Source organism: Pseudorca crassidens, chromosome 3 (genome assembly GCF_039906515.1).
Source record: "Pseudorca crassidens isolate mPseCra1 chromosome 3, mPseCra1.hap1, whole genome shotgun sequence".
Classification (NCBI taxonomy): domain Eukaryota; kingdom Metazoa; phylum Chordata; class Mammalia; order Artiodactyla; family Delphinidae; genus Pseudorca; species Pseudorca crassidens.
Genome location: NC_090298.1, coordinates 37,395,679 through 37,422,485, shown reverse-complemented (window position 1 = coordinate 37,422,485; position 26,807 = coordinate 37,395,679). Strand labels below are relative to the sequence as shown.

Genomic DNA, 26,807 nt, shown 5'->3' with positions numbered 1-26,807 from the left:
GGATTTTTTAATTACTGTTGAAGTTGGTATGTGGCATTTCATTTGGAATTTCTGCATTTACATACAAATGTGCATTTAACCTGTACGTTTTTAGAGATTTTTTTAAAAAATTAGGATGAGTTAATAAGATGAATTGGGTAGCACTCCAAACTTTAGTTTTGTTTCATGGAAATTTTAAAGAAGTCACCGATAAACTGTACTGCTCTGGACCCTTGTCGGAAGGTATCTTAGAAATATTTTCAGTTTCTTCCATGGTCCATTTAAGCTTTCTATCTTTATCATTTTGTTTATATTTCTCAGCAGAAAATGTCCAAATTTGTTATACATAGCATTTTCCTATCTATCTAGAGCCTCCACCAAGTATATTACTTCCCCTTTTCCAATTCTAAATGTTTTCTTTTTTCCTCTTGATTAGATTTACTAGAATATTAACTCTTTTACTGATATGGGAGGGGCTAGGATAAAGAACCAGTTAGTGCATCTACTTGTCAAGTCTGCTTTCTCTTCCAATTCAGTCTTCTACATTTATATTTTCTTCTTCTGATTTTCTTCAGTTTTTTTAAACTCTTCTAGCAAACACAGATTTTATTTTCTTGCTTTACATAAACACGTAACATTATAAATTTGCCACTAAGTATATTAGTAAACAGGCATCAAATCAAATGTAAGACTGCAAAAAGCAAGATATGATGCTCTTCCCGAGTTCTGAGATTAGTGAAAATTTCTCTGAACTTCATGTTTTATCTTTTAAAATACATGTGGCTTTTCCCATTCTACTCCATGTGTTTTAATACAAAAACAAAAAGTATTAAAGCAAAGTTAGCTGACAACTGCAAAAGGAAGAGATTATGTTTATTCAGTGATTCTCTCCTACAGCACCTTCATGCATCCTTAGGAGTAAATGTATTCAGAATAATTTTGGCTATATTCCATTAGCTTTTATAGGCAGGATTTGTATTTTAGTCTAAAGTTTTACTTACACTAATACAATGCTTTCCTGCTCAAAGCATAGGAAAGGAAGAACTGTCCAGATCATATAAAAATACATCTGACAAAAATGAAAAGGCAAGTAAGATAAATAGCTCTCACTTTTAGATTGTGATATAGCTCTGGGAGTGTTTGATTTTTATATTGAAAATTCTGTCCAGGCAATAACCATTGAGGAATATACTTTCACTTTCAAATGATTAGGTGTTCCTGGTTTAAAACTATACTAACAATTTCTGGGTATACTGCGGTGTGGATAGAGTTCACGACCTATATGATTCCCACTTTTAATAATTTCCTGACACTTTCTGTGGTCTAATAAATGATCTTGTATACATGTTCTATCACATTTTAAAAGATATATTCTGTTTGTAAGATACCAAATTTTATTAAGTCACCTTTACTCATTATTCCTCATTTTTAGTTACTCCAACTTCTCAAGACTAACATTTTGTACACTGATTACAGTTTATAACATAAAATGACCTTTTAACACTAGATTTCTTTTCTTGCCTTGAATTGTTTGAAATTATAGGTACTAACCCTGTTTTATGCCTACTTTTGCCGGATACAACTTTGTGTACTCATTACATTTATTCATTTTGATTCCTCCATTCATTGGTTCCTCTATTAAATCATGTGCTAATCAACTGAAATACATTTTTGATGAATTGGTAAGAGACTTGGGTGTTCTAACATTTTTTTCAATTGTCCTATCTTTATCTTGACTAATTCAGATTTCTTCTGATGTAATATTTCCCCCAGAAGTCTAAACATTGCTATACTGTTTCCTGATGTTCAGTGTTATATGTAGATGGGACACCAATTAGATTTTGTTTCTTAGTAAATAAATTTTTTCTCGAAATGTTTTTAGACTACACCCTACTTGGGTAAAGCAAGTTACCGCCTACTTCCCAGGTAAATCTTGAACTTTTCACCTTCATTCACAGATCTATCCACTTACTCTCCTGTTTTTGGAAAATGCCATCTATCAAGAACCAATTCAAATGCTACTTGCTCCAAGGCACATTCCTATGATTCATATCAGTCAGTATTAACATTTCCTTTATCTAAATTTATACCACTGATACACTGCTGTAGCACTGACTACATCTATAGTGTATTACTGGGGAATATCTACCATAGGCTCTGGAGTCAGACCACCTGGGCTCAAATTCTAATCCTGCCACTTTCTAGCTGTGTGACCTGCAATAAGCTGTTGGGCTCTCTGTGCCTGTTAACTTACCAGCAAAATGAGAATAACAGTCCCTAGCTCACAAAATGGTTGTGATGATTAAGTGAGCTAATATCGGTAAAATATCTAGACCATGCTCTAGAATATAGTAAGTGCTCTATGAAGTCCTGACATGTACATACAGGTGTGTATGTCTGATGTGTGTGTTGTCCACCATTGGTAATGAGAAAAATTGCTGTGAAACAATGAAACAGGTGCTACCATAGAGGAAGAAGTATTCAAAGGATGGGACAATCAATTACAATCTGTTTAGGAAAAGAAAAATATTTCAACTGAACCCTCGATATTTTAATTACATAATATTTTAAAAGCACTTTCACATACACTAGCTCATTTCATCCTTAGACAAGTTTGTGAAATTATTTTGTTTTATGGAGGCAGAAGTCAAGGATGGTAACTCAAATTGCACAAGGTTCAATTAGTTAGAGAGTGAAGATTAAGAGATATTTTATTTGGAGCTTGATATGGTTGTTCCCTCTGTACCTGCATTTTTCTATGAAGGATGAATGAGAATGCAACAGACAGGTTGGAATAAACAGGACCGGGGTAGAAAACAGTATTCCAAGCTTTGGAAACAGCTTAAATAAAAGAATGGTGGAGTGAAATTACATGGCATTCTGCAAAAAATGAAAGTAAAGATGGAACACTTAGCACAATGCCTTGTAAAGGAGGCACTTGCCTGAACTGAATTACAACTTTCAAATAATATTCCTTCAGTTTAGCAATCATTTGTAGTAAATAATCCCTTCTAGCTGAGGCATCTATTCCATATAACTGTGACCTCTGTTTTGAAAGAGCGGGAGGAAGGGAGGGAAGGAAGAAGGAAGAAAGAAAAAACAGCATTTGTCATTAACTACAGTAAATAATGGATTATTTTAGATATCTACAACAGGAGGTTATATAAAATCGTAAGTGTTAGCATGGTCATATAAAGGTAATTAGGGGAATTGCCTGGTGGTCCGGTGCTTCCACTGAGTACAGGTTCGATCCCTGGTCAGGGAACTAAAATCCCTTATGCCACAGAGCACGGCCAAACAACAACAACAATAACAAAGGTAATTATTTTTTCTCACTAAAAATAGTTTGAATGAACCTTAATTCTCAACAAAATTAACAATTTTACTGACAATTGATTTTGAAACATATCAAACCTAGTTTCCCAATCTTTGGGATAGAACAAATGAAACTAGCAGAAATATATTAATGTTACTTCTAAGCTCTAAGGAAACTAAGTTGCATAGAATTCATCAGTTATATCATTAATCATCTGTGAAAACTTATTAAAGTCATTTTAACTCCTCTGTGCCAGTTTCCTATATGTGCAAAATACTGTTCATGTTTTGAAGGGGTTTGTGTAGGGTTTTGAAACTCTATACGATATTATTATAAAAAAATAAAAAGAAAAAATGTAACAAAACATCTAAATATTCTCAAGCACTGAATTGTCTTTATATTACTTTTAAAACCATAGAAAACTGAGCAGGACCTGCAGGGCCTTCCAGGGTACAGAACCCCCATATCCCCTGCCTCTTGTTTGTAGAAAAGCTTCAGCCTCCAAGGCCTTCCCTGAGTTCCAAACAGCAAATTTAGTCAGAGAAATGAGACAATGCAGAAACAAAGGAAAATAGTCAAGCAAGACAAAATAATAGTTTAGCCATAAAACAACGTCAAAGACCTTTAGTTCCTCCTTGAGGGCTATAGATAATATTCTGAGCCATACACTTCAGTTGTTTTACAGATAGTAAAATTCTCACCAGGTATAAAAAGTTAACTACATGCTGACCACAAGCACATACACCCCAGCCAGGTTGGAACCAGAAGGCTGATTAATGTTGACTCCCAAAATACCACCTGGTTATCTCATTACCAACCAGTCAGGAGACTGTCCACAAGCTTATCAGGCACCCTGCTTCCCCCTTCCCTAGCATAAAAGAAGCTAGAATTCTACCCTGAATTAAAATAATTCTTTAGGATGTTAGTCCGCCATCTTGGCTCACTGGCTTTCCAAATAACGTCATTTTTCCTTACGCCAACACCTTGTCTCTCAAATTACTGGCCTGTCATGCAGTGAGTGGTATGCAGCAAGCAGTATGAGCTTACACACACAGTTAATACCAGGTATTGATGATTGCTCAATTAGTCTCATCAGTTAGTCACATATAAGTAAAATTATTTTTAATCGACATACTATATCTAAAATTAAATCCTTTAGTGATGTATTTTGAGCCAAATGAAAGGTCTAATCAGAGGTTAACATAAGAAATATTTGCCTGAAAATCAGTACATTTAATATTTGACAGAAGTCTCATTATTAAAATTCCTTTTATTGTTCCTTCAGTGAAATTTAAGTATTCCCAAAGTCTCAAATCAAATGTTTTCTCTTAGTTTACCAACAGCTGTGATTTGTCTTCTTTTGGTCCATTCAGTAGGAAGTGAACTATCTGAAGTAAAACATCATCATTAAAACCTTTCACATTATTATCTTCGATTGTTTCATAAAGAGGCTTACTTTGTGTCCCCCAACATATGTTTTTACGAGGGTTATTTTGATCAGCTTGTGCAGTCAGCGCCAAAGTGTTTAACTGGTAGCAGAAAAAGGAGAAGTATTTTCCATCTGTGATCACACCCTGGGAGACAAAAGGTCGAGTAACGTCTGCTTCACTCCAGAATCCTGTAGAAGAAAGTTATGCTGAAACTTACATACAGAATATATTTTACCAAAACAAAACACACACATTAGAGGATATAAAATACCTCCTAAAACCTATATATTTTACCTACCAAATTCCTAAAGATATCGAAGTTTTCCCTATCTTCTCCATTCTAATCCTATATTCCATTTCTGCATCAAGAACTATTTCCTTCCCTCTACTATCCCCAAAGTTCAGGATACACCTTTGCAACAACTTTGGACTTCATCAGCTTTCAACCTTAACTCACTTCATCTAAGAAGAGCAGCAAGCTCTATCTATGCAGATCTCTCCTACATCTGGTACTAACCACATGATTACTCACAGCCTCAAATATGTTCAAATTTTCCTTATACCAGCAGCATCTAACACCCAATAACCATTACGGCCATTTAGTTCATCAAATCTACCCAAAAAAACGCCCTTCAGAAAAAAACCTGACTTTCTAAGAACTTCAGCCATGTAATTAGATGAATTCTGTGTCTTAATTTATAATTCAAAATTGATTTTATGAGTTGCTTTCATTTTGCCTAGTGTATTTTACGTCATCATAAGGTTCCAGGATATCTTAATACCTTTACTACTCAAGTTTTCTGGCTGCTTCTTGTTCCAGGCTAACTGGCTTTAATACTTTTAAATCCAACTGCCAGGGCCAAGGAGTAACTTATAAATTTTGCCACACATATTTTATATCAGCTTTAATGAAGATAGCCAATAAATAGTATTGTTAAAATATAGAATTATACTGTGAAAAGAATTACTTTATCTTTTATGAATGAACAATGCCATTCTAGTATCTTCAAGAAAGTTTCCTTCTACTTTTTCTGATTCTGTCTACTCCTATTCCTACTTTATCCATTTATTTCTATTACAAAAACGTAAGTCAACAATTGTGAGTGTAAGGTTAAAATATATATATATATATACATGTGTGTGTATACATATATGTGTATATATATACACATATATATATATAAAGGAAAAAGGTGAGCCCGGCAGCAATTAAATCTGTATTAAAATTCCTCATGGATGCTTATATAGGAGTAATCTAGGTATATATTGTATTGTAACAAAATCCAAATGCTTCACAATGGGCTGGCTCTAAAAGTCCTCCATGGCATGCCTCCAGCTTCCTCTCTCTCACCTCCTATCGCTTTCCATTCTCCCCCTCCCTTTCTTCATCAGCCTTCATGCTGTTCCTTCAACACTTCAAGTCCGTTCCTAGCTCAGAGTTACTTGCCATTCCTTTTGCCTAGAAGTGTCCTTCTCCCAGGTTTGTGCAAAGGCAGCTCCTCACCATTCAGGTCTCTGTTCAGATGTCATTTTTTTAGAGACCTCCCCTGAATTAACTCTGTTTAAATAGATTCTGCCCCACGCCTCATTTATACCTGCAACCTATGAATCATTCTACCCCTCATCTAGTATAGTCTCTCCAGAGTAACACCACTAGCTAAAAATACTACATGTTTATTATCTTTTACTCTCCTTACTATAACATAAGCTCCAGGAGAGCAGGCTCTGTCTCTCTCACTCAACACTGTATCTCCAAGGCCAACAGCACCTGGTATGTAAAAACCATAAGCCATTAACTGAATGAACAGTCTCCTAACTCACACCCTAGATATGGCCATCAAAGAAGTTATATATCATAACTGTGATTTAATCTAAAATTTAATCCATGAAAACATTTCATTTTCTAGTTTCAGAAAGCTGCTGTCATCTACAGAGCTGACTCAGTTAGGTGGTCTTTGAAATACTTGAGAACATCATCAGAAAAAAATACATTCACACAAAAATGGTCAAAGTAAAAGATCACAGTAACTACCAAAGTGCCACTTACCAACTACAAATGTAAAATATTTAATTATGGACTTTAAAACAACTGCATTTTGTGCCAATGCAAAAGCTTTCAAAATGTGAAGATTCAGCCTACATTTTAACCCAAGGAAAACAATTTGATCTATTAAATTCTTAAAATGTCTTCCAATAACTATAATGCCATAAAACTAGTTTTACCTTGATACATAGCCTGTGCTCCGGTCCAAGCAAAAAGGCTTGCAATAGCATTAGCTCTAAAAACAACTTCTATCTGATCAGCACAGTTTTGTTTCAAGAGCCTTTCCCTTTTTAATTTGTCAGGTAGCAGATGAAACTGGGTATGTCCATAACAGTGTGGATCTGCTGTCTTTGTGCCTGAAGAGCAAAATAAAAACACTTCAGATGAAATACACAAGTAGAATATCTGCAGCACATGTCCTCAGTATTTGTTTCAAGGCTATCTGTCTCCTCTATTCATTATGTGATCAGCATTTAAAATACACAAACGGAAAGCTTGGCTTATTTATTTTATTGATTACAATAAATTTCATCTGAAAGTACAATCTGCTAGCTATCATCGGCTCACTATGATATAGGATAAGTCAAAAGAATATATGTAAAATTTATTTAAAATTCCCTATTATTTCAGTTTTCTCAAACTCCTCGGTCATAACTAGGAGCTTTGTTATTCTGCTGGTCATAATCACCAAAGGATACAAACGCTTCATGACTTTAAAAACTTCCTTTATAATGCTGAAATTCTTGGTTTTAGTGGTAAAGTCTTTTCAACCAAAAGTTCCCCATAATTCACTCTCTAAGACCACAGTGACTGAGAAGGGACTGATAAAACAGTTCTGGAGGACCAGCAGAAGCTGCTTTCTTAAAAATCTTCCTCAATCAGCTAGGAATTAATAAACAAAGAAAAAACAGCCAAAGTATAAGCTGCATGAGCACAGAGATCAGGCCTTATTAATTTTTATATTCCTGATGGTTATCAGTGTGTGGCACAAATGGGAGGCTTTTGTTAAAAAAAAAGCCAATCACTACCTCAAATCCAGTTCTTACCTGTTTACTTTTGAAAAAACACAAATTACTTTTCTATATAAATAATAAATCAACAAAGCCTAATAAACATAACTATTTGTTAAATACTGTTAATTCAGTAGAAACAAGTAAAATTTTAAATGGCAAGCTGAAAGAATATTTTCTTCCCAATTTTCATGCGAACTGCAACCTGAGATGAATTACATTGCTTATAGACTATCTGAACCTCTTGGTCATCAAGAATTAATTATGGGGCTTCCCTGGTGGCGCAGTGGTTGAGAGTCCGCCTGCCGATGCAGGGGACACGGGTTCGTGCCCCAGTCCCAGAAGATCCCACATGCTGCGGAGCGGCTAGGCTCGTGAGCCGTGGCCGCTGAGCCTGCGCGTCCGGAGCCTGTGCTCCGCAGCGGGAGAGGCCACAACAGTGAGAGGCCCGCGTACCGCAAAAAAATAAAAAAATAAATAAATAAATAAAAGAATTAATTATGCAAATTTGCACAGGACACTTTGAACTCATGTATTAAAAGAGGAAACTTACCAATAAATATGGTATTTTCATATTGCCGTTTGAATAATGGAAGTTTGTCTGGCTTACAATTCATAACTGGGATTTCTACAGGTACAGAATAATCCAGCGGCACAAACTTAAAGAAAAAGTCATAAGTGAATTCACAGCAACACTAGCATATGTTTTAGTCACATTCTTAGTAGATTTAAAAATCTTAAAAATGAGATGATTTTACAAAATGATTTAACACTACCCTCTAGTGATGGGCCAAATCCAGCCAGCCACCTGTTTTTCTAAAGTTTTATTGGAACACAGTCATGCAAATTCATTTACCTATGGTACACGGCTGCTGTTACATGTTAAGAACTGAGAATGCAACAGAGACTTATGACGCTCAAGGCCTAAAATATTTACTATCTGGACCTCTGCAGAAGAAATGTGCCAACCACTGACATGGACATACAGATGATACTCAAAACACACTTGTTTTCTCCAAAAAAAGTGTATACACATAAGATGACCAGCTTATAGCTGTAAAAATGCCTTGATTTATAATTAGGTAGGGTACTTTACCGTAAATTACAATCATAAACTATTATCAGTATTTTCATTTAAAAAAAAAGATTTGTATGGTCCTAAAAACTGAGGACTTAACCCCACTTAAAACGATTATTTGACCTCTGCAAAATATATATACTATAGCAAGTTACAAAGCTGAAAAAGAATTATAGCTGAGATATATTCCAAATACACTTGAAAGAAAAGGGTTCTATCCAAAACTTTTTATCCTACGTAGCCCATTACCTAGCCTGCTATAACACTTCCTCCTCAACTGTCAACAGAAACATATGCAATAAATCTTTACCTCAGGTAGTTGTTTGGATATTCGAATCTGGTTGTGTGGTTTATCATTTATTTGGTATCTCAAAGCATCAACTCGACCTTTCCGATGACCATGAGAAATAATTTCTTCACCACGCAACCAGTAGAAGTGAACTGGGCGTTTACAGTCTATCAAAAGATATTCAAAAATTTTTTATATGATAATTTAGATGAATTTAGTTATTGTAAGCACACCAAACTCTGCAATACAGAACTCAAGAATGACTGTGCTAGCTGAAAATACATCAAAAATTACTCTTTGATGTAAGATATAGCGTCTGGATTATGTAATAATTTAACTTAAACAATCACAACTTTAAAATAACGCTCAAATCTTTATTGTCTACTTGTGCCACACTACACTAAGCATTGTAACCAAAGAGGTTTCTCAGTTAAGGACAAACATAAAATAAAACTAACAGCAGCATCATTCACCAGAAATAAAAAGTTTATTAAGAGTCAGAGCTGTCTTATGAATTACTAATTCAATCTTCACAATAACTCTCAAAGGTATGTATAGTTGTTATCTCCATTATACAGAAGAGGAACCTGGGTTTTGACGAGATTGTCAACTTTCCCAGGCCATCAATCATGAGCAAAGTCTGTGACACTTCTCTCAAGACCACTTCATTCCCAAATGGGATGAAAGAAACAAGAACACTACAAGACTCAGTTGAGCACACACTTACAGTCACAGTAAGGTTAATTCAATAGATATTTATTAAGATACCTACTGGGTGGCTGATATAAAATGAAGAACACGTCAGAAACACTGATTTTTAAAACTGTCTATCCATTAATTATTTTTCATGCCTGCATGTTAACAGTAAAACAGAAGTTGCTGATTGTTTACTGAGAACCCAGAATGGCTGGGTTTGAAGCCCGTCCTCCAAATCTACCAGCTGTAGCCTCTTTAACTAGATACACTTTACGTTTCTGTACCTTGGATCTGTTTGTTTTTTCATTTATAAAACAATGCTGCCTACTGTAAAGTTACTGTGAGGATTAAATTTGGCACATATAAAATTTAGAACAGGGCCAGGTACATAGAGAGTACCGAATACACGTTAGGTATTTTAATCAATATCGCCTTTAATCTTAACAGTTCTATCTATGACCAAGTAGTACTATTATCGTATTCTCATCTTGAAAATGAGAAAAACTAGGTCAAAATCGGTTTATAAACTAACATAAGGTCAGTAACTTTTTGATGGAAGAGCTAAAAGGCAACCCCAGGCCTGTCCCGCTCTCCAGGAGCCCCTTTTCTTAACCAACACTTGTCTGGACCTTCACAAAGCAGTCTTGGAGGGCTCAGGCTACTTAGCCTAGGGTTGTACAGTGAGTAGGTGGCAGCACATGCACGAGAACCCAGTCTCCGGACGCTGTCGCCAGCCAGGAGCGAAAGGACTGAGAAAAAAACTGACCAAGCAGAAAGAAGGAAGAGGGGGCAAATCTGGCGCAGAGAGGTCCCCTACCATCCCCACCTCCCCCGCCCGAAGTGGCGGGCCCGAGGCTCACCGAGGGCGGCGTTAGCCAGGGCCGGATTGCGAGCGCTGAGCAGGCCCGTGAGGGAGGCAACCAGCTGGTCCAAGAAAGGCGAGGTGATGGCCTCACGTTCCAGGTAAAGAGGCACACGCTTCTTGCGCCGCAGAAAGAAGTGCTCCTGCAGTAGGCAATCACAGGCGGCGTCGCGCAGGGCCACTACGTCCAGAGCCGGCGCGGGCTCGGTATCGGGCTTGGCAGGCGGCGGCGGCGGCAGGCCCGATAGGAACACCGTCTTGGTAAAGCTCTGGTACCAGCGGTCGGCGTTCAGGGCGAAGGTCTGCGGGTAAACTACGTACTTCATGAACTGCATCTTGGTGAGGATTCGCAGCTTCTCGTCTACCGACTTGGCCGCGTGCACCGTGGCCTGCCATCGCTCCACTCGCCGCTGCCGTGCCGCCTTACTGTCGGCAGTCAGAGAGGCTACGACCGGCGGGTAGCGCGCGACTGGGGCTGCCGCGACATCTGGGCCGGTCACTTCGGGAGCCTTGACGGCGGCCTCGGCCGCGGTGTGCAGTGACAGCCCTGAACCACGGAGCACAAGCCTCCAGCACCTGGCCGCCGCCATGTTCGCTGGGGTTCCCGACCCAGAGGTCAACTTCAGCAGTTGGCCCCGCCTTCTTGCCGTAATAACCAATCGGAAAGCGGAATCTGAGGCAGGCTAGGGGAGGACGATTCTCAGTGGGCTTGAGAAATCTTACGTCATTATTTCTTAGCCAATCAGGTAGCTTCTGCAACTTAGTTTATCTTGAACCGAAGAGGTTGTTGCTGAAAGGAAGAGCTCTCGCGCCAATAGGTTTTCCATGGATGTGTCGGGGAGGAGTGAAACTTTTAAATAGGAGATGCTGCCTGTTAGAACCAGGGCAAACTTTTTGCCAGAAACCCTTTAGGAGTACTCTGCACCGAAACCTCTGGCCCTTGGCTAAATTTACTGGTTTCATTTATGGATATCACATCACTTTTCTATTTTAGTTCTTGGGGTCGAGTCCTGTTATTGAAAATACTGTTCTAACATGTTTTGTGATACATGCTTTTTTTTTTGGCGGTACGCGGGCGTCTCACCGTTGTGGCCTCTCCCGTTGCGGAGCAAGGCTCCGGACGCGCAGGCTCAGCGGCCATGGCTCACGGGCCCAGCCGCTCCGCGGCATGTGGGATCTTCCCGGACCGGGGCACGAACCCGTGTCCCCTGCATCGGCAGGCGTACTCTCAACCACTGCGCCACCAGGGGAGCCCCATGCTTATTTTTTAAATGATGCAAGCATCACTTATAGATGACTAGTGCTAATTTTGGGGAAAATAATTACACATATATCTCTATGCTAGTTGATATATAATTTGTTTAATGAGAATAATTTACAAAAAGAGGAATATACTTTTACTTGGATCTAATTTAAAAAGGGAAATAAATTAAAAACTACCAAAGAATTGTATTTAAATTTTGCTTTGTGTTAAAACCAATTATTATTTTAACATGAATTGGTTGCTACTAATCTGTAAGCTGCTCGAAGTAGGGACTATTTTATTTTTGATCCGCAGTGGCCAGTCAACCTTGCATAGTGGGTACTTACCAAATACCTGCTGAAAAAACTCATCTAGGGCTTCCCTGGTGGCGCAGTGGTTGAGAATCCGCCTGCCGATGCAGGGGACACGGGTTCGTGCCCCGGTCCGGGAAGATCCCACATGCCGCGGAGCGGCTGGGCCCGTGAGCCATGGCCGCTGAGCCTGCGCGTCCGGAGCCTGTGCTCCGCAACGGGAGAGGCCACAACAGTGAGAGGCCCACATACTGCAAAAAAAAACAAAAACAAAATAAAAACCATCTAAATCACTAAAAATATAAGCTCATTTCAGGTGATCTAATTTATTGACTCTCATTCCTATTATAATCAGGAACTGGAATATTATTTGGATTTATTGCAATAGTTCTTGAGGGTATTGAAAACCAAACATTTTGTTAATAAAAGGAAAAGCTATAACTTAAGTATTCCTTTAAGCTATAATGGATGATACAATCTAACTATAAAGTTGCAAGTATATTAAACTGACATTTAGAAATAGATGCCCCAAATGCATTATTTTTTTCATTAAGTCATTAACTTTTGAGCAAAGGCTCAAAGGAAGTGAGGAGTGAATCATGACAGTACTGAGAAAAGAGGATTCTGGCAGAAGGAACGGCTGGTGCAGAGGTCCTGAAATGGAAACACGCCTGGTGGGTTCAAGCACAAGAGAGGAGGCCAGTGTGGTTGAAGGAAGTGATGGATGGGGAGAGTAGTAGGAAATGAGATTAAGAAGGAAAGAAAATCCAGAATTTATAGGTTCCTAAAGGCAATTTCTAGGATTTTCAGGGCTCTTAACTAATATTCAGAGGAGTAAGAAGCCAATGGAGGGTTCCACACAGAGGGATGGCATGGTGTAACTTAGCTTTTAAAAGAATTACTCTATGTATTAGGCAGTTTAGGCTTACTAGTACCATAGACTGGGTGGCTTTAACAACAGAAATTTATTTTCTCTTACTTCTAAAGGCTGGAAGTCCAAGATGAGGGTGCCAGCGTGGTTGGGTTCTGGTGAGAGCTCTCTTCCTGGCCTGAAGTCGGCTCCCTACTTGCTGTGCCCTCACATGGTGGAGACTGAGTTCTCCCCTGTTGCTTATTATAAGGAGAGAGGCCTATCAGATTAGTGCCCTAACCTTATGACCGTATTTACATAATGTTAACTACCTCTATAAAGGCTCTGTCTCTGACTGTCTCAAAGGTTGTGTCTACATTGGAGGTTAGAGCTTAAACATATTAATTTTAGAGAGACGCAGTTCAGTCCATAACACTCTGGCTGATTTGGAAATAGATTGTGGAGAATCAAATTTGGAAGTAGAGAAACCAATTAGAAGACAATTTGCTGTATTTCAGGCAAAAGCTCATTGTGGCTTCAAGAGACAATAGCAGTGAAGATCGTGAGAGTAATCATAGATCCTGAATTGAACGTAGGTATGAGAAAGTATCCAAGATTTTGGTCCTGAGCAGTGGAATGAGAGGAGAAGGCCAATGGGCAAGAAATGCACTTTTCCTTTAATCTGTCGTCTTTTTTTGGAAGGGGAGAGGGCAGCAGGAGAGTGGGTTAAGATTTGGGAAAGGAAATAGGAGAATCTGTGAAACATGTATTTATCTATTATATATGTTTATTTAGTTGACATTCTCCTAGAAGAAATGGATATTAAGATCTTCCCTATTAAGGTTGCCACTGATCTTAGATTTAAAGTATTATAGTTAAAAGCCATGACATTCTCCAATGGTCTTTTGAAACCTCTCTACTTGATTCATTCCACAAATATTTATCAAGTGACTACTACATAGAAACACCTTTCTAGGTACATAGTATACAACAGTGAAATAAAGGCCTTCATAGAGCTTACAAGTTAGTACGTGAAATTTAACCAAATTTGTCAAATATACGTGTTCTATGCTAGATGGTGATAGGAGCCAAGAAGAAAAATAAAGCTGGGAAGAAGACTTTTTTGGGTTTAAGGGTTGTGTAGAGTGATTTCAATAGACTGAGCAGAGAAGACCTCTGTGAGAAAGTGACACTTGAATAACATCTGAAGGAGATGAAAGATAGAGCCATGTGGATATCTGGGGGAAAAACATTCCAACCAGGGCAAAGGTCACAATGTATCTGGAAAGTGGGAGGAACAGCAGGGAGGCCAGTGGGCTAAAGTGGAATAGGGCATTACCCTTTTGCCAGCAATAGTCAATATCCAATTCAGAAACAGGTTCTGATGAGTTAGACAATATTTATACTCACTTTTTATTTTCCTGTTGGGAACCTATCTCACTGTCTCCTGGCTGGGCATGAGTTCTGTTGCTGTTTGGATGAGACCATAACCTCCCAGTTGATGTCCTTATCAGAGCTTATATCTCAAACTGAAGGTATGGGAAGGAAATGGAGACTGGATAGTTCCTATTTACAGATGTGGATGAGAGTAACAGCTAGTCCTTTTGAGTTGTTTCCTTCACATGTATTTCTTACTGAAGGCATATATCTTACCTGGTTGCATATATAACACATTTACATAAAACAGAGAACATAATATACAGTATTACTGGGGGAGAGAGTCTGTGTGTGTGTGTGTGTATGTGTAGATTTTTGATGGTTGGTTTAGAATCAACAGGAAGAAAGCTAAGTGTCTGCATCATATGCCAGGTACTATATTAAGTACTTTATATGTGTCAGTGCCCATAATCTCACAATCACCCTCCAAAGGGAATACTATCCTCCCTCTGGGTTTTTTTTTTGCAAAGTCACAGAGCTCTTTCTCATCAACAAATGAAGAACAATTAAAACAATTTTGAAAAGAAAAGAATGAAGGGGGAGGACCAGTCTATTTGATTTCAAGACTTAATATTTAGCTATAGTAATCAGTGGAGGAAAGACAGACTCTTCAACAAACAGTGCTAGAACAATTGAACATCCATAAGCCAAAAATAAAAACAAAAAGAACTTCGACCTATTTCTTACATCTTTTGGAAAAATTAACTCAAAGTGGACCACAGACTTAAATGTAAACATAAAATTATTAGAAAAAAAAAGAGGAAAAAATCCTCAGTTTCCAGAGCTAGGCAAAGAGTTTTTAGTGTTGACACCAAAAGCATGATCCATGAAAGGAAAAATTGATAAACTGGGCATCATCAAAATAAACATTTTGCTCTGCAAAACATACTGTTAAAAGGATGAAAAAGCTACAGAGTGAGAGAAAATAACTACAAACCATATATCTGACAAACAACCAGTATCTAGAACACATAAAAAGGAACTCTCAAAACTCAACAGTAAACAAAACAATCCAATTAGAAGATAGGTTTTTAAAAAATGACTATCAAAGAGAATATACAGATGGCAAATAAGCACATGAAACGATGTTCAAGATCATTAACCATAACGGAAATGCAAATTAAAATCAAAATGAGATTTTATTATACTCTTATCAGAATAGCTAAAATAAAATAACAACAAATACTGATGAGAATTAGGAGAAATTAGATCACCCAGTACTTTGCTGGGTGAATGTAAAATGGCACAGCTACTCCAGAAAACAATTTGTCATTTTCTTCAAAAAATTAACCATACAGCTATCACATGACCCACACTCTTAGGGCTTCTATCCCAGAGAAAGGAAAATTTATTTTCAAGCAAAAGCCTATACATAATATAACCTTATTCGTTAGAGCCCCAAATTAAAACAAACAAAAAACCAAAACAAAACCCAGGTGTCCTTCAATGGGTGAATGGTTTATCAGTCTATGATACATCGATACCATGGAATACTCTCGGCAATAAAAAGGAAAGACCTACTGATACATGTAATACCTGGATGAACCTCCAGAAAATTAGATTGAGTGGAAAAAGCCAACCCTTCCAGAGGAAGCTCGGCGGCCATGGTCGCTGTAAGCAGGCCAGATGCCTGCTGGCTGACAGGCTTTCCCCTAAAGCTGGCGAAGGTGGAGCCGCAGTCCAAGCTGCCGCAGCCTCTGGACCCATGGCGTGACAGGTTCCAGCAGAGAGGGGCATAGCTGCTTTCAGATCTCATTATGCATCAGAAAAATGAAAAAACAGACGAAAATTCTATGGAGGAAAGGAATCCACTTAGCCTTTTCTTAGAAATGGAATACTGGGTTTGGAGCCTTTAAGAAGTTCTACTTTCATGAACAGTTGTGCATTCTGAAAGCCAAGTTGGGAAGGCCAGTTACTTGGAGCAGGCATTTGAGGCATTTCCAATGCAGAAAGAAGGCCCTTCAAATCCAGAAAATATGGATCCAGGATGAACCCCTTTTTGCTAAGACAAAGTCCAATATGGCTGTTCAGAATCTTAGTACTTTGTCCTCTAAAGTGAAAAGAAAGGACACTAAACACTTCATTTCCTCCTCAAGTACATTCCTGAAAGTCCAAGCAGAGAAGTTGCTATCATCAGCAAAGAACTCTGATCTGATCATGAATATTCTGGAGAGAAAAGTCTCTTGAAGGCAGCTGCTGACGTACCAGCAAATAGTGTTTTAAGTCAGGCCAGTGGTCACCGACCTAGGATGGAGCCACAGGCTTCTCATCTTCCTATGAAGTTCAATGTGGAGAGCCAGAGTCCAGGTGAGAGTGGCACAATTGTGGTCACCTTGAGCAACCATAAGAGAAAGAGCTTTTGTTATGGCTGCTACCAAGGGCTGGAGCACCACAGGAATGAGGGACCCCGATTCCAAAAAAGTTTCAACTTAACAGAGAAGAATAAAAGTATCTCCTCATATGATGTATGAGAAATGATCCATGATTAGATTTCGGTACAGGGTTCTCAGATCCCAGCACTTCAGAACAAAAAGCAAAGCTTGCAAGCTAAAAAAAGCCCAGCAAAGCTGGGTGCAGGTCACTGGGGACCATCAAGAGACCCTTATGGAGAACAGTGCGGGTGGCAGTTGCAGCCCATTCCCTTCCCCAGAACCTGAAGAGCCTTCTTGTCGGCATTAACCATACCTTCCAGATATGGACAGCAATGCTGTGGTGAAGGGAAAGAACTCTCATGTGCCTCATGGCCACACTAAAGGAAGCCCTCTCTTGGGCAAGGAGCTTAGTTTAGATGAAGCATTCCCTGACTAACAGAATGGCAGTGCCACAATGCACCTGGGGCGAGTCAGCCTCTTCCTCTCCTAAGTGGGAGTGTACAGAACTGATTCATGACATCCCCTTACCAGAACATCATTCTAGTAACATGTTTATCTTGGAAACTGAGAGAGAAGTTATGGCTCTGGGTCAGGAAAATCGGACAAGTACTGTCAATGATGACACAGTAAAACTGTCAGTGTCAGGGGCAGATCAATCTGTGAGTAGTGTAGATGGGCCTGTGTCCGAAGACACTGTTCAGAATGAGAGCTCACGCCAGTGGGATGAGGATGGATCTTTCAAGCAGAACATTCTTAGTTCTAAGTTACTGGACCACCACTGTAAAAGTCCACTGGAGGCTCCTCTGACAGGCAGTGGACTCAAACTAGAAAATCAAGTGGGAGGTGGGAAGAACAGTCAAAAAGCCTCTCCAGTGGATGGTGAACAGCTGTCAATCTGCCTTTCTGGATTCCTGGATGAGGTTATGAAGAAGTATGTCAGTTTGGTCCCACTCAGTGAAAAAGATGACCTTGGAAGATTAAAATGTGTCTTTAACGAAGACTTTTCCAATAGAAAACCATTTATCAATAGGGAAATAAGAAACTATCAGGCCAGACATCAAAAATGCAACTTCCGCATCTTCTACAATAAGCACATGCTGGATATGGAGGATCTGGCAACCCTACATGGTCAGAATTGGCTGAATGACCAGGTCATTAATATGTACAGTGAGCTGATAATGGATGCAGTCCCAGACAAAGTTCACTTCTTCAACAGCTTTTTTCATAGACAGCTGGTAACCAAAAGATATAATGGAGTAAAAAGATGGACTAAAAATGTTTATGGATACAGAAACTGAAAAGTAGAAGTGGTTTGTTACAAGGTCATGTAGACTAGAAGGAGATTCTTCTGCAGCAGCACATTATCTGAATATCAGAAAGGAAAGAAGGCTTGAGAAATAGTTTCTAAGAACCTAGCTTAAAATAGCCCTGTAGGGACTTCTCTGGTGGCACAGTGGTTAAGAATCCACCTGCCAATTCAGGGGACGCGGGTTCGATCCCTAGTCGGGGAAGATCCCACTTGACGCCAAGCAACTAAGCCCATGTGCCACAACTACTGAGCCACAACTACTGAGCTCTAGAGCCCACGAGCCACAACTACTGAGCCCTCATGCCACAACTACTGAAGCCCGTGCGCCTAGAGCCCATGCTCCACAACAAAGACAAGCCACGGCAATGAGAAGCACGCGCACCACAACAAAGAGTAGCCCTGCTCGCTGCAACTAAAGAAAGCCTGCACACAGCAACGAAGACCCAACACAGCCAAAAATAAAATAAATACATTTTTTAAAAAAGAAAAAAGCCAATCCCAAAAGGTTACATACTGTATGATCCATTTATGCAACGTTCTTGAGAAGATAAAATGGATAACAGATTTGTGGTTGGCAGAGATTAAGGCATCAGTAGAATGAAAAGGAAGTGGACGTAGCTATAAAAGAGCAACATGAAGGATCCTAGTGGTGCTGGAAATGTTCTATATCTCAACTATATCAATGTCAATATCCTGGTAGCATTATTTTACTGTAGTGTTGCAAGACATTACCATGAGAGGAAACGGGGTAAAGGAGGCAGATTTCTTTGTACTATTTCTTTTAATTGCACTCAGATCTATATCTTAAAATTATATATATAATTTATATATATTGATATAATGTCTATAACTTATATATATTTATATATATGAAAACAAATGAAGTAGAGTATTTGGACTTAGAAACTATTGTTCAGTCTTTAGGTTAAATAGGATTCAGTAGGTATGTATCTATAGCTGTCACATTCCTGGTGGTTCTATATATAGGGATGTTCTTTATATGTGATTTCTAGTGTGATTATGCCTGAGCATTTTGTATTAAAATACAAATTATTTTATTAAATTGCTATCCTTTATTTCTCCTTGTATTATAGTAGGGGTATCAGTTAGATAGGTAGATAGATGATAGCTAGCTAGCTAGCTAGCTAGCTAGATAGATAGATTAGATATACATTCCTGGGTATAGTAGGTTATCTATAAATATTATTTCAGGATAGTAAAGGTAGGGTTACAATTTATTGTTATAAAAAGGGAGCAGTGGGTCTAATAGGGTTGAGAAATTTTAATGTAGATAGTCTACATTTAGAGTTAGATACAAGAAAAAAAATGAAGATAAATGTTCTTTTCCTACAGGTCCAATATATAACAATTTATATGCATCTATGGAAGTATGTTCTTTGTCTTCCCCAAACCATTCTCTTTGCTGATTTTTTTTTTTTGGTATCATAAAGAATTTCATGAATTTACTTATGTGTTTTTTGTTTGTTTGTTTGAACATCTTTATTGGAGTATAATTGCTTTACAATGGTGTGTTAGTTTCTGCTTTATAACAAAGTGAATCAGCTATACATATACATATATCCCCATATCTCTTCCCTCTTGCATCTCCCTCCTTCCCACCCTCCCTATCCCACCCGTCTAGGTGGTCACAAAGCACCGAGCTGATCTCCCTGTGCTATGCGGCTGCTTCCCACTAGCTATCAGTTTTACATGTGGTAGTGTATACATGTACATGCCACTCTCTCACTCTTTGCTGATTTGAAAGATCTCATTTGAGATCCAGGCCCAGCTCTGCCACTTTCACTTTCCTTATTTAGGAGACTAGATTAAAAAAACACACTTTACAAGTTTGCTATGGGGATTTAATGAGGTGGCATATGTAAAATGATGCAAAACAACATTTGCCAAGTACCAAATATTCTATAGGTGCCAATGTTTTTAATTCCCTCAGCAACATACTTTAAATCAGAACACTGATTTTCCTGAGGTAAGGGATTTGTTCAAGCTCATTAAGGGTCAGAACCAGCATTAAACCATGATCTCTGACCATGAAGCCCATGCTTGTAAAGAGTGGTTTTGTAAACTAGAATGATGAGATCCAGGAATTCTTAAAAGGTAGGAAGTCAACTTTCTAAGATTGTATGCACAATTCAGAAATAATAGGAAATTGGGATAATATGAAATTCACCTATATCTACTTAGCACAAAATATTTCAGAATCTTGTGCATTATTTTGACTAGTCCATGACTTTTCCTATCTCACAAATAAGCAATGTGAGGGAAACTAAAATATTTTCTCTTGGCCTCAAAAATCTTATCAGAGATACAGGAGTCATAGGACAGCATAGCAGAGCTTTAAGTTTGCTAAACTACAGAATAGGAGGTCACAGTGGCCTTCTCAGGAATAATGAATCAACAACCTAAGTCAACTCAAAATGACATAGATCGTGGGGAGAATGGAGAAAGTTGACTGCTATGTCAGCAAATAATCATGTATCTAATTCTGCTTCCAAGAAATAAGAGGACTTTAACTTCCATGATCAGGATATGGTCCTCCACTGTGGGCAAACAATTCTGAGGCATCAGTGTCCTAAAACCTACATAACAACAGCAACAATAAAATATGGTCATGGCAAAGAAATTCATTAAATGAAAAATAGTAATTAGGATCAACTTCTACAGTCCGTTATCAATAGCAATATGTTCCAAAAATTTTCCCACAGAAATTAAGGTGAATACGCCTATAGAAAAAACCCACAAAAAATGTTCACTTTGGTGCACCGTCAAAGTTTGTAGGAATAAAGTGGGGTGTTTTTCTTATTGACTAATACTTCATGATTATAACACAGTACTGGGCTTGCATGTTATAACGATTTGCTGTAAACAATTGAGTGGATAAATAATCTGCAAAGTAGACTTCAAAGAACTTGAAAAGTGTAAGTTTGTATTTATCATTGTTGCTGTTTGTGGTCAAGCAGTACACAAAGGTATAATACGTGTTTTGAAAAAGTGTATATGTTGATCATATTCGTGATTGGAAATTTCAACCACATACAAAAAATTATAAAACGAAAACTCTTCTATGATTTTCACTCCCTAAGATAAGTTTGATTAAAAAGTAGATAGCATTTCAGATTTCAAGGAAACTGCTAATTCAGGATTCTTGAATTTCTTGGTTAGCTCCTTTTATTGGTATTTCTATTGATCAGACCTTGCTACTTCTCAGCATCGTTTTTCAAATTCTTTTTTAAAAATTTTTATTAGAGTATAGTTGATTTCAGCATGTTTATGCAATTTGTAATTGATGCTTACAAAGATAAATCAGAGCCACTGCAAATTCCAGTGACACTTTTAAAATCAAACTTTTCTTAAATAATAAATGTCTAAGGTCAATAATTCAGAGACCAAAGGATGGGCAGTGAAAAACTCTCCTCCTTTCACTCTTAGTTCCTCCTTTTCCTTCTCTAGAGGCAATTACTGTTACCAGTCTCCGGTATATCCTTTTTTTTTTTTTTTAACATCTTTATTGGAGTATAATTGCTTTACAATGGTGTGTTAGTTTCTGCTTTATAACAAAGTGAATCAGTTATACATATACATATGTTCCCATATCTCTTTCCTCTTGCATCTCCCTCCCTCCCACCCTCCCTATCCCACCGCTCCAGGCAGTCACAAAGCACCAAGCTGATCTCCCTGTGCTATGCGGCTGCTTCCCACTAGCTATCTACCTTATGTTTGGTAGTGTATATATGTCCATGCCTCTCTCTCGCTTTGTCACAGCTTACCCTTCCCCCTCCCCATATCCTCAAGTCCATTCTCTAGTAGGTCTGTGTCTTTATTCCCGTCTTACCCCTAGGTTCTTCATGACATTTTTTTTTCTTAAATTCCATATATATGTGTTAGCATACGGTATTTGTTTTTCTCTTTCTGACTTACTTCAATCTGTATGACAGACTCTAGGTCTATCCACCTCATTACAAATAGCTCAATTTCGTTTCTTTTTATGGCTGAGTAATACTCCATTGTATATATGTGCCACATCTTCTTTATCCATTCATCTGTTGATGGACACTTAGGTTGTATCCATCTCCAGGCTATTGTAAATAGAGCTGCAATGAACATTTTGGTACATGACTCTTTTCGAATTTTGGTTTTCTCAGGGTGTATGCCCAGTAGTGGGATTGCTGGGTCGTATGGTAGTTCTATTTGTAGTTTTTTAAGGAACCTCCATACTGTTCTCCATAGCAGCTGAACCAATTCACATTCCCACCAGCAGTGCAAGAGTGTTCCCTTTTCTCCACACCCTCTCCAGCATTTATTGTCTCTAGATTTTTTGATGATGGCCATTCTGACTGGTGTGAGATGATATCTCATTGTAGTTTTGATTTGCATTTGTCTAATGATTAATGATGTTGAGCATTCTTTCATGTGTTTGTTGGCAGTCTGTATATCTTTGGAGAAATGTCTATTTAGGTCTTCTGCCCATTTTTGGACTGGGTTGTTTGTTTTTTATTATTGAGCTGCATGAGCTGCTTATAAATTTTGGAGATTAATCCTTTGTCAGTTGCTTCATTTGCATATCACTTGGTATATCCTTTTAAAGACTCTATTCCTGCATAAGAATTTCGACATATACATACACATTCAGAGGGTCAGATGTTATTTGTTCTTGTTACTGACTGCTTATTCAAATCCGCTCTGAAGAGCTATTTCCTTCCTGCATCTTGGAGAAAATGTAGGTCAAGATCTATTATTTTTCTAGTTGATCTCAGATAAATCCTCCAGTTCCTTCTAGTCACAAAAATTTCTTAACCCTGTAACTCCATGTTCAGTTCAATGCAATAAGAAACAGAAACAATGCTGTCAACTTCATTTAAAGTTCTATCCTCTCTCTCCAGCCTTAACTCAAGCTGCCTTAGCTTGGCTGGCAGAAGCCTGGGTGGGCTTCCTCTGCTTCCCTACATTAGCTTCGCTCCTGCTCACTAGGCTGCTCCTGGCAACTCCATGTTTTAAGTTGTGACTCAGACACCACTGTGCCCCCAAACTCCAAGAAACCAGTACTAAGCTCCTCCAGGGGATCTGATGGTCTTTCTAGGTAGGCTTGAGATAAAGGAAAGTCGCTCCTCCTGCCCTGTCAAGGGTGACGTTGGGGTGGGAGAGACTCTCAGTATGTTCTGGGTCTCTCCTCACCTTTGGATTGGGGGAGGGTCAAGAAGTACAAAACCGTGTTTTATAAATTCCTTTGCAATTGCTGCATACTTAGCCTGGCACTTACTTGGAAACATGGAACTACTTGGCACCTAGTGTTTTAGGGCTTCAGCTGAAAACAAGACAGAGATAGTGTGTGTGTGTGTCTATATACAGAAATAGAGAGAGAGAGAAGTCTACCTTCTTCTAAATCATTTTAGATGTATCATCAAGGAATCAAATATTCTCATAATTTTTAATTGAGTTATTTTTCTACACTCTAATATGAGTATTGGTCACCCACTAGCATGTATGGTCATTTATAAGAATAAAAACATTTGATTAATCAAATCACCCATTTTTGCCATATTAAGAATGTCCTTGGGGCTTCCCTGGTGGCGCAGTGGTTGAGAGTCCGCCTGCCGACGCAGGGGACATGGGTTCGTGCCCCGGTCCAGGAAGATCCCACATGCCGCAGAGCGGCTGGGCCCGTGAGCCATGGCCACTGAGCCTGTGCGTCCGGAGCCTGTGCTCCGCAACGGGAGAGGCCACAACAGTGAGAGGCCAGCGTACTGAAAAAAAAAAAAAAAAAAAGAATGTCCTTGGAGAGGACAATCTTTCCTAAATAAAAGGCAAGCTTCACAAGGAGAGGATCTTCCCCTCCTTTTTCTTTCTTCCTGGACCACAGATGCAAGAAGCCATAAACCAGTGGGGACAAAAGCCCATTTTGAAGAGTGAGGAAACAGAAAGATAGGTGTGGCTGGGACCTTCTTATCTTCTCGAAGCCATGCATTAGTCCAGATGCTTGTCTCCAGACTTATTGCTATGTGAGGAAAAGAACCAACAATACGGTTTCATTGCTCTGCCCTAGATAGATTTATCCCCCACTCGTGGCTTCAGAGCAGCAGACCCAATAATTGTCTCCCACAGTGCTCATAAAACTATAAATATTTTCTATAGATGCTTATATGAGAGACAAATACAAGACACTTATTTTTTCACTTTGGGTGGGATAAGTTTTAAATAAAAACAGAATTAATCTAATACATAGGAAGAGTCCTCTAGGTCAATAGATAAAAATTTAACACTTTTTTCGATAGCTGATTTATATTCCTTAGTATGCATCTACCATAATTTATTTAGACAGTCTTGTAGACGGGCATTCAGGTTAATTCAATATTTTAAAATCTCCTTTCTTTTTTACATTATAGGCAATTATATAATAAATATGTTTAAGTACTAGTGCTTTTATTTTCCTAGGCTAGACTCTGAAGAGTGGACACACATTATATGCCCTTTTTTTTTTTTTATTTTTTATATGCCCTTTTGATTTTTAGACATATTACCAACAATTTACACTCCTACCACAGTGAAGTGCACATTTTCTCTCATTCTCACCAACAATGCCTTTTTAAAAAGTAATTTTGACCAAGCTTAATAGATTATATAATTGCTTTAACTTTTATTTATCAGATGTTAAAAGGTAAACCAAGGCACATTAAAATTTACAAGAGTTTATTTCAGCAAACATTCGTTCAAATTGGGCAGCACCAAACTGAAAGTGTTTAGGAGTGCTCTGCTGACAGAAGCCAAGGGAAAGACATTTCCAGAGAAGATCAGAAGCAAAGCAAAGAAATTATCTGATTGGCTACAGCTTAAGCAGTTGCCTTATTTGGGGAAGCCTGGTTGGCTCTTAATGATTAGTTTTTCTTCAGTTATGTTTTCTTGGATTCGAGTGCCTTGACTCTGACTTAGATTTCGGTTTGCTTACCTAGGTTACCAAGGCACTAGAGACACCTCAGTCTACCTGCCTCCTTGTTTAATTACTATAACACAGACCACAACTGAGGTTGAGCATCTTTTCATATATTTGTCCACCACTTACATTTCTTTTTTATGAATAGGCTTTGCCCCTTTTTGGTCTTTTTCTTTGAAGTTCTTTGCCTATAAAATATTCACCGTGTGTTATTAACCTTGTTAATTTGGAGTCTTGCTACACAAAATTTTTATCTATTCAAAAATGTGTATCTTCTTTTTTATGACTTTTAGTTTTCTGTTTTGCTGAAGAAAATCCTCCCACCTTATGTGAAAATTTAGATTTTAATCTAATTCATCTGGATTAGTGGTCCTTGAAATAAGAGAAAGTGTTACAGAAGTTACAAAGAATAGCCCAACTGGATTATGCATGAAAAAGTTCAGTAGAAACATTTCCATTATTGTACAATTAGAGGTGTATAGTTGATGCATGTCCTAAATTAATTTAGATGTGGATTTGAATTGAGGAGGGGAGGTCACTTACATGTGACTATGTATACATTGATGTCTCAGTGTACCCATAGTCATAATACTCCAATTCATAATACTCTAAAATGAATACAGAGACACAGTATGACTCTAGTATGACCATACATCATTCTACTAAATTTTGTATGTTCCAATGTCAATGATGTAGAGATGTTCAGTAAATATTGGGCTCAGGTTTTGCTTTGTTATATCTCTTAGGTGTATTGATAAAAGTCTCCTGCCAGGTGTCCTTTTATCTCTGGCTACCTTGAGCACATTGCCTCTCAAGTAGCATATGATGCTAGAACTTGTTTAAGAATCATATCCACTTTCCTAGCTCCATTCTACAATTTTTCCCCTTTTATATCCTAGGCCATGTCCTCTGTTATTAACATACAATTCAGGATAGTGTCACTGATGTCACATTGAATATTTTCTATGGGAGAACATACAGATTTATAACTCTTCTCTATTTTATTTTATTTTTTTAGTATTATTATTTTTTGTGGTACGCTGGCCTCTCACTGTTGTGGCCTCTCCCATTATGGAGCATAGGCTCCGATGCGCAGGTTCAGTGGCCATGGCTCATGGGCCCAGCCACTCTGCGGCATGTGGGATCTTCCTGGACCGGGGCACAAACCCGTGTCCCCTGCATCGGCAGGCAGACTCTCAACCACTGCGCCACCAGGGAAGCCCAACTCTTCTCTATTTTAATGGAAACCTGTATTAATGACACTTGCATATCTACCAATTTTCTTTTCTCCTATAAATCGTATTCTTTAGTATAGTACCCTATACAAAGGGAAACTTAAGGGATAACACCCAAGGGCTGTCTTTCTCAATTTGAGTTGATTCCTTTTCTCTAAGTGTAATTTCTCAATAATCAAGTAATTTCCTAACTGAACAGATACCCCAGGAACTTGTCTTTCCTCCCACATACATTTTTACTTTTCTAGTACAATTTCATCATGTTAATTCAGCTAAACATTTTAAAGAACCATAAATGCACTGTAGGCCATGTTGTCTTTGAGTACACATTTAACTACCTATTACTATGAACAAGAAGCACAGGTCGTCAGATATTCTGCTATCGAGTTAGATAATGATTAGA

General features: G+C 38.3%; 1 protein-coding gene and 1 pseudogene across 1 annotated transcript; one reads left to right on the top strand and one right to left on the bottom strand.

Moving 5' to 3' along the window:
- Positions 1 to 4,545: 4,545 nt before the first annotated feature.
- MRPS30 (mitochondrial ribosomal protein S30) lies at positions 4,546 to 11,333 on the bottom strand. Its single transcript, XM_067730648.1, has 5 exons — positions 10,703 to 11,333; positions 9,168 to 9,313; positions 8,333 to 8,438; positions 6,949 to 7,125; positions 4,546 to 4,913 (listed from the first exon to the last, which is right to left on the bottom strand). The coding sequence occupies exons 1-5, from the start codon at positions 11,292 to 11,294 to the stop codon at positions 4,624 to 4,626; spliced, it is 1,311 nt and encodes a 436-aa protein (XP_067586749.1). The 5' UTR covers positions 11,295 to 11,333; the 3' UTR covers positions 4,546 to 4,623.
- Positions 11,334 to 16,315: 4,982 nt separating this feature from the next.
- On the top strand, positions 16,316 to 18,215 carry LOC137220972 (sentrin-specific protease 5 pseudogene; annotated as a pseudogene).
- Positions 18,216 to 26,807: the final 8,592 nt, after the last annotated feature.

Excerpts from the sequence above, each read along its gene's own strand:
- MRPS30 (XM_067730648.1), bottom strand. The coding sequence starts at position 11,294 with ATGGCGGCGGCCAGGTGCTGGAGGCTTGTGCTCCGTGGTTCAGGGCTG. Across the intron at positions 8,439-9,167 it reads TATCCAAACAACTACCTGAG|TTTGTGCCGCTGGATTATTC; the intron begins GTAAAGATTTAT and ends TTTTTCTTTAAG. Across the intron at positions 7,126-8,332 it reads TGAAAATACCATATTTATTG|GCACAAAGACAGCAGATCCA; the intron begins GTAAGTTTCCTC and ends TTTGCTCTTCAG.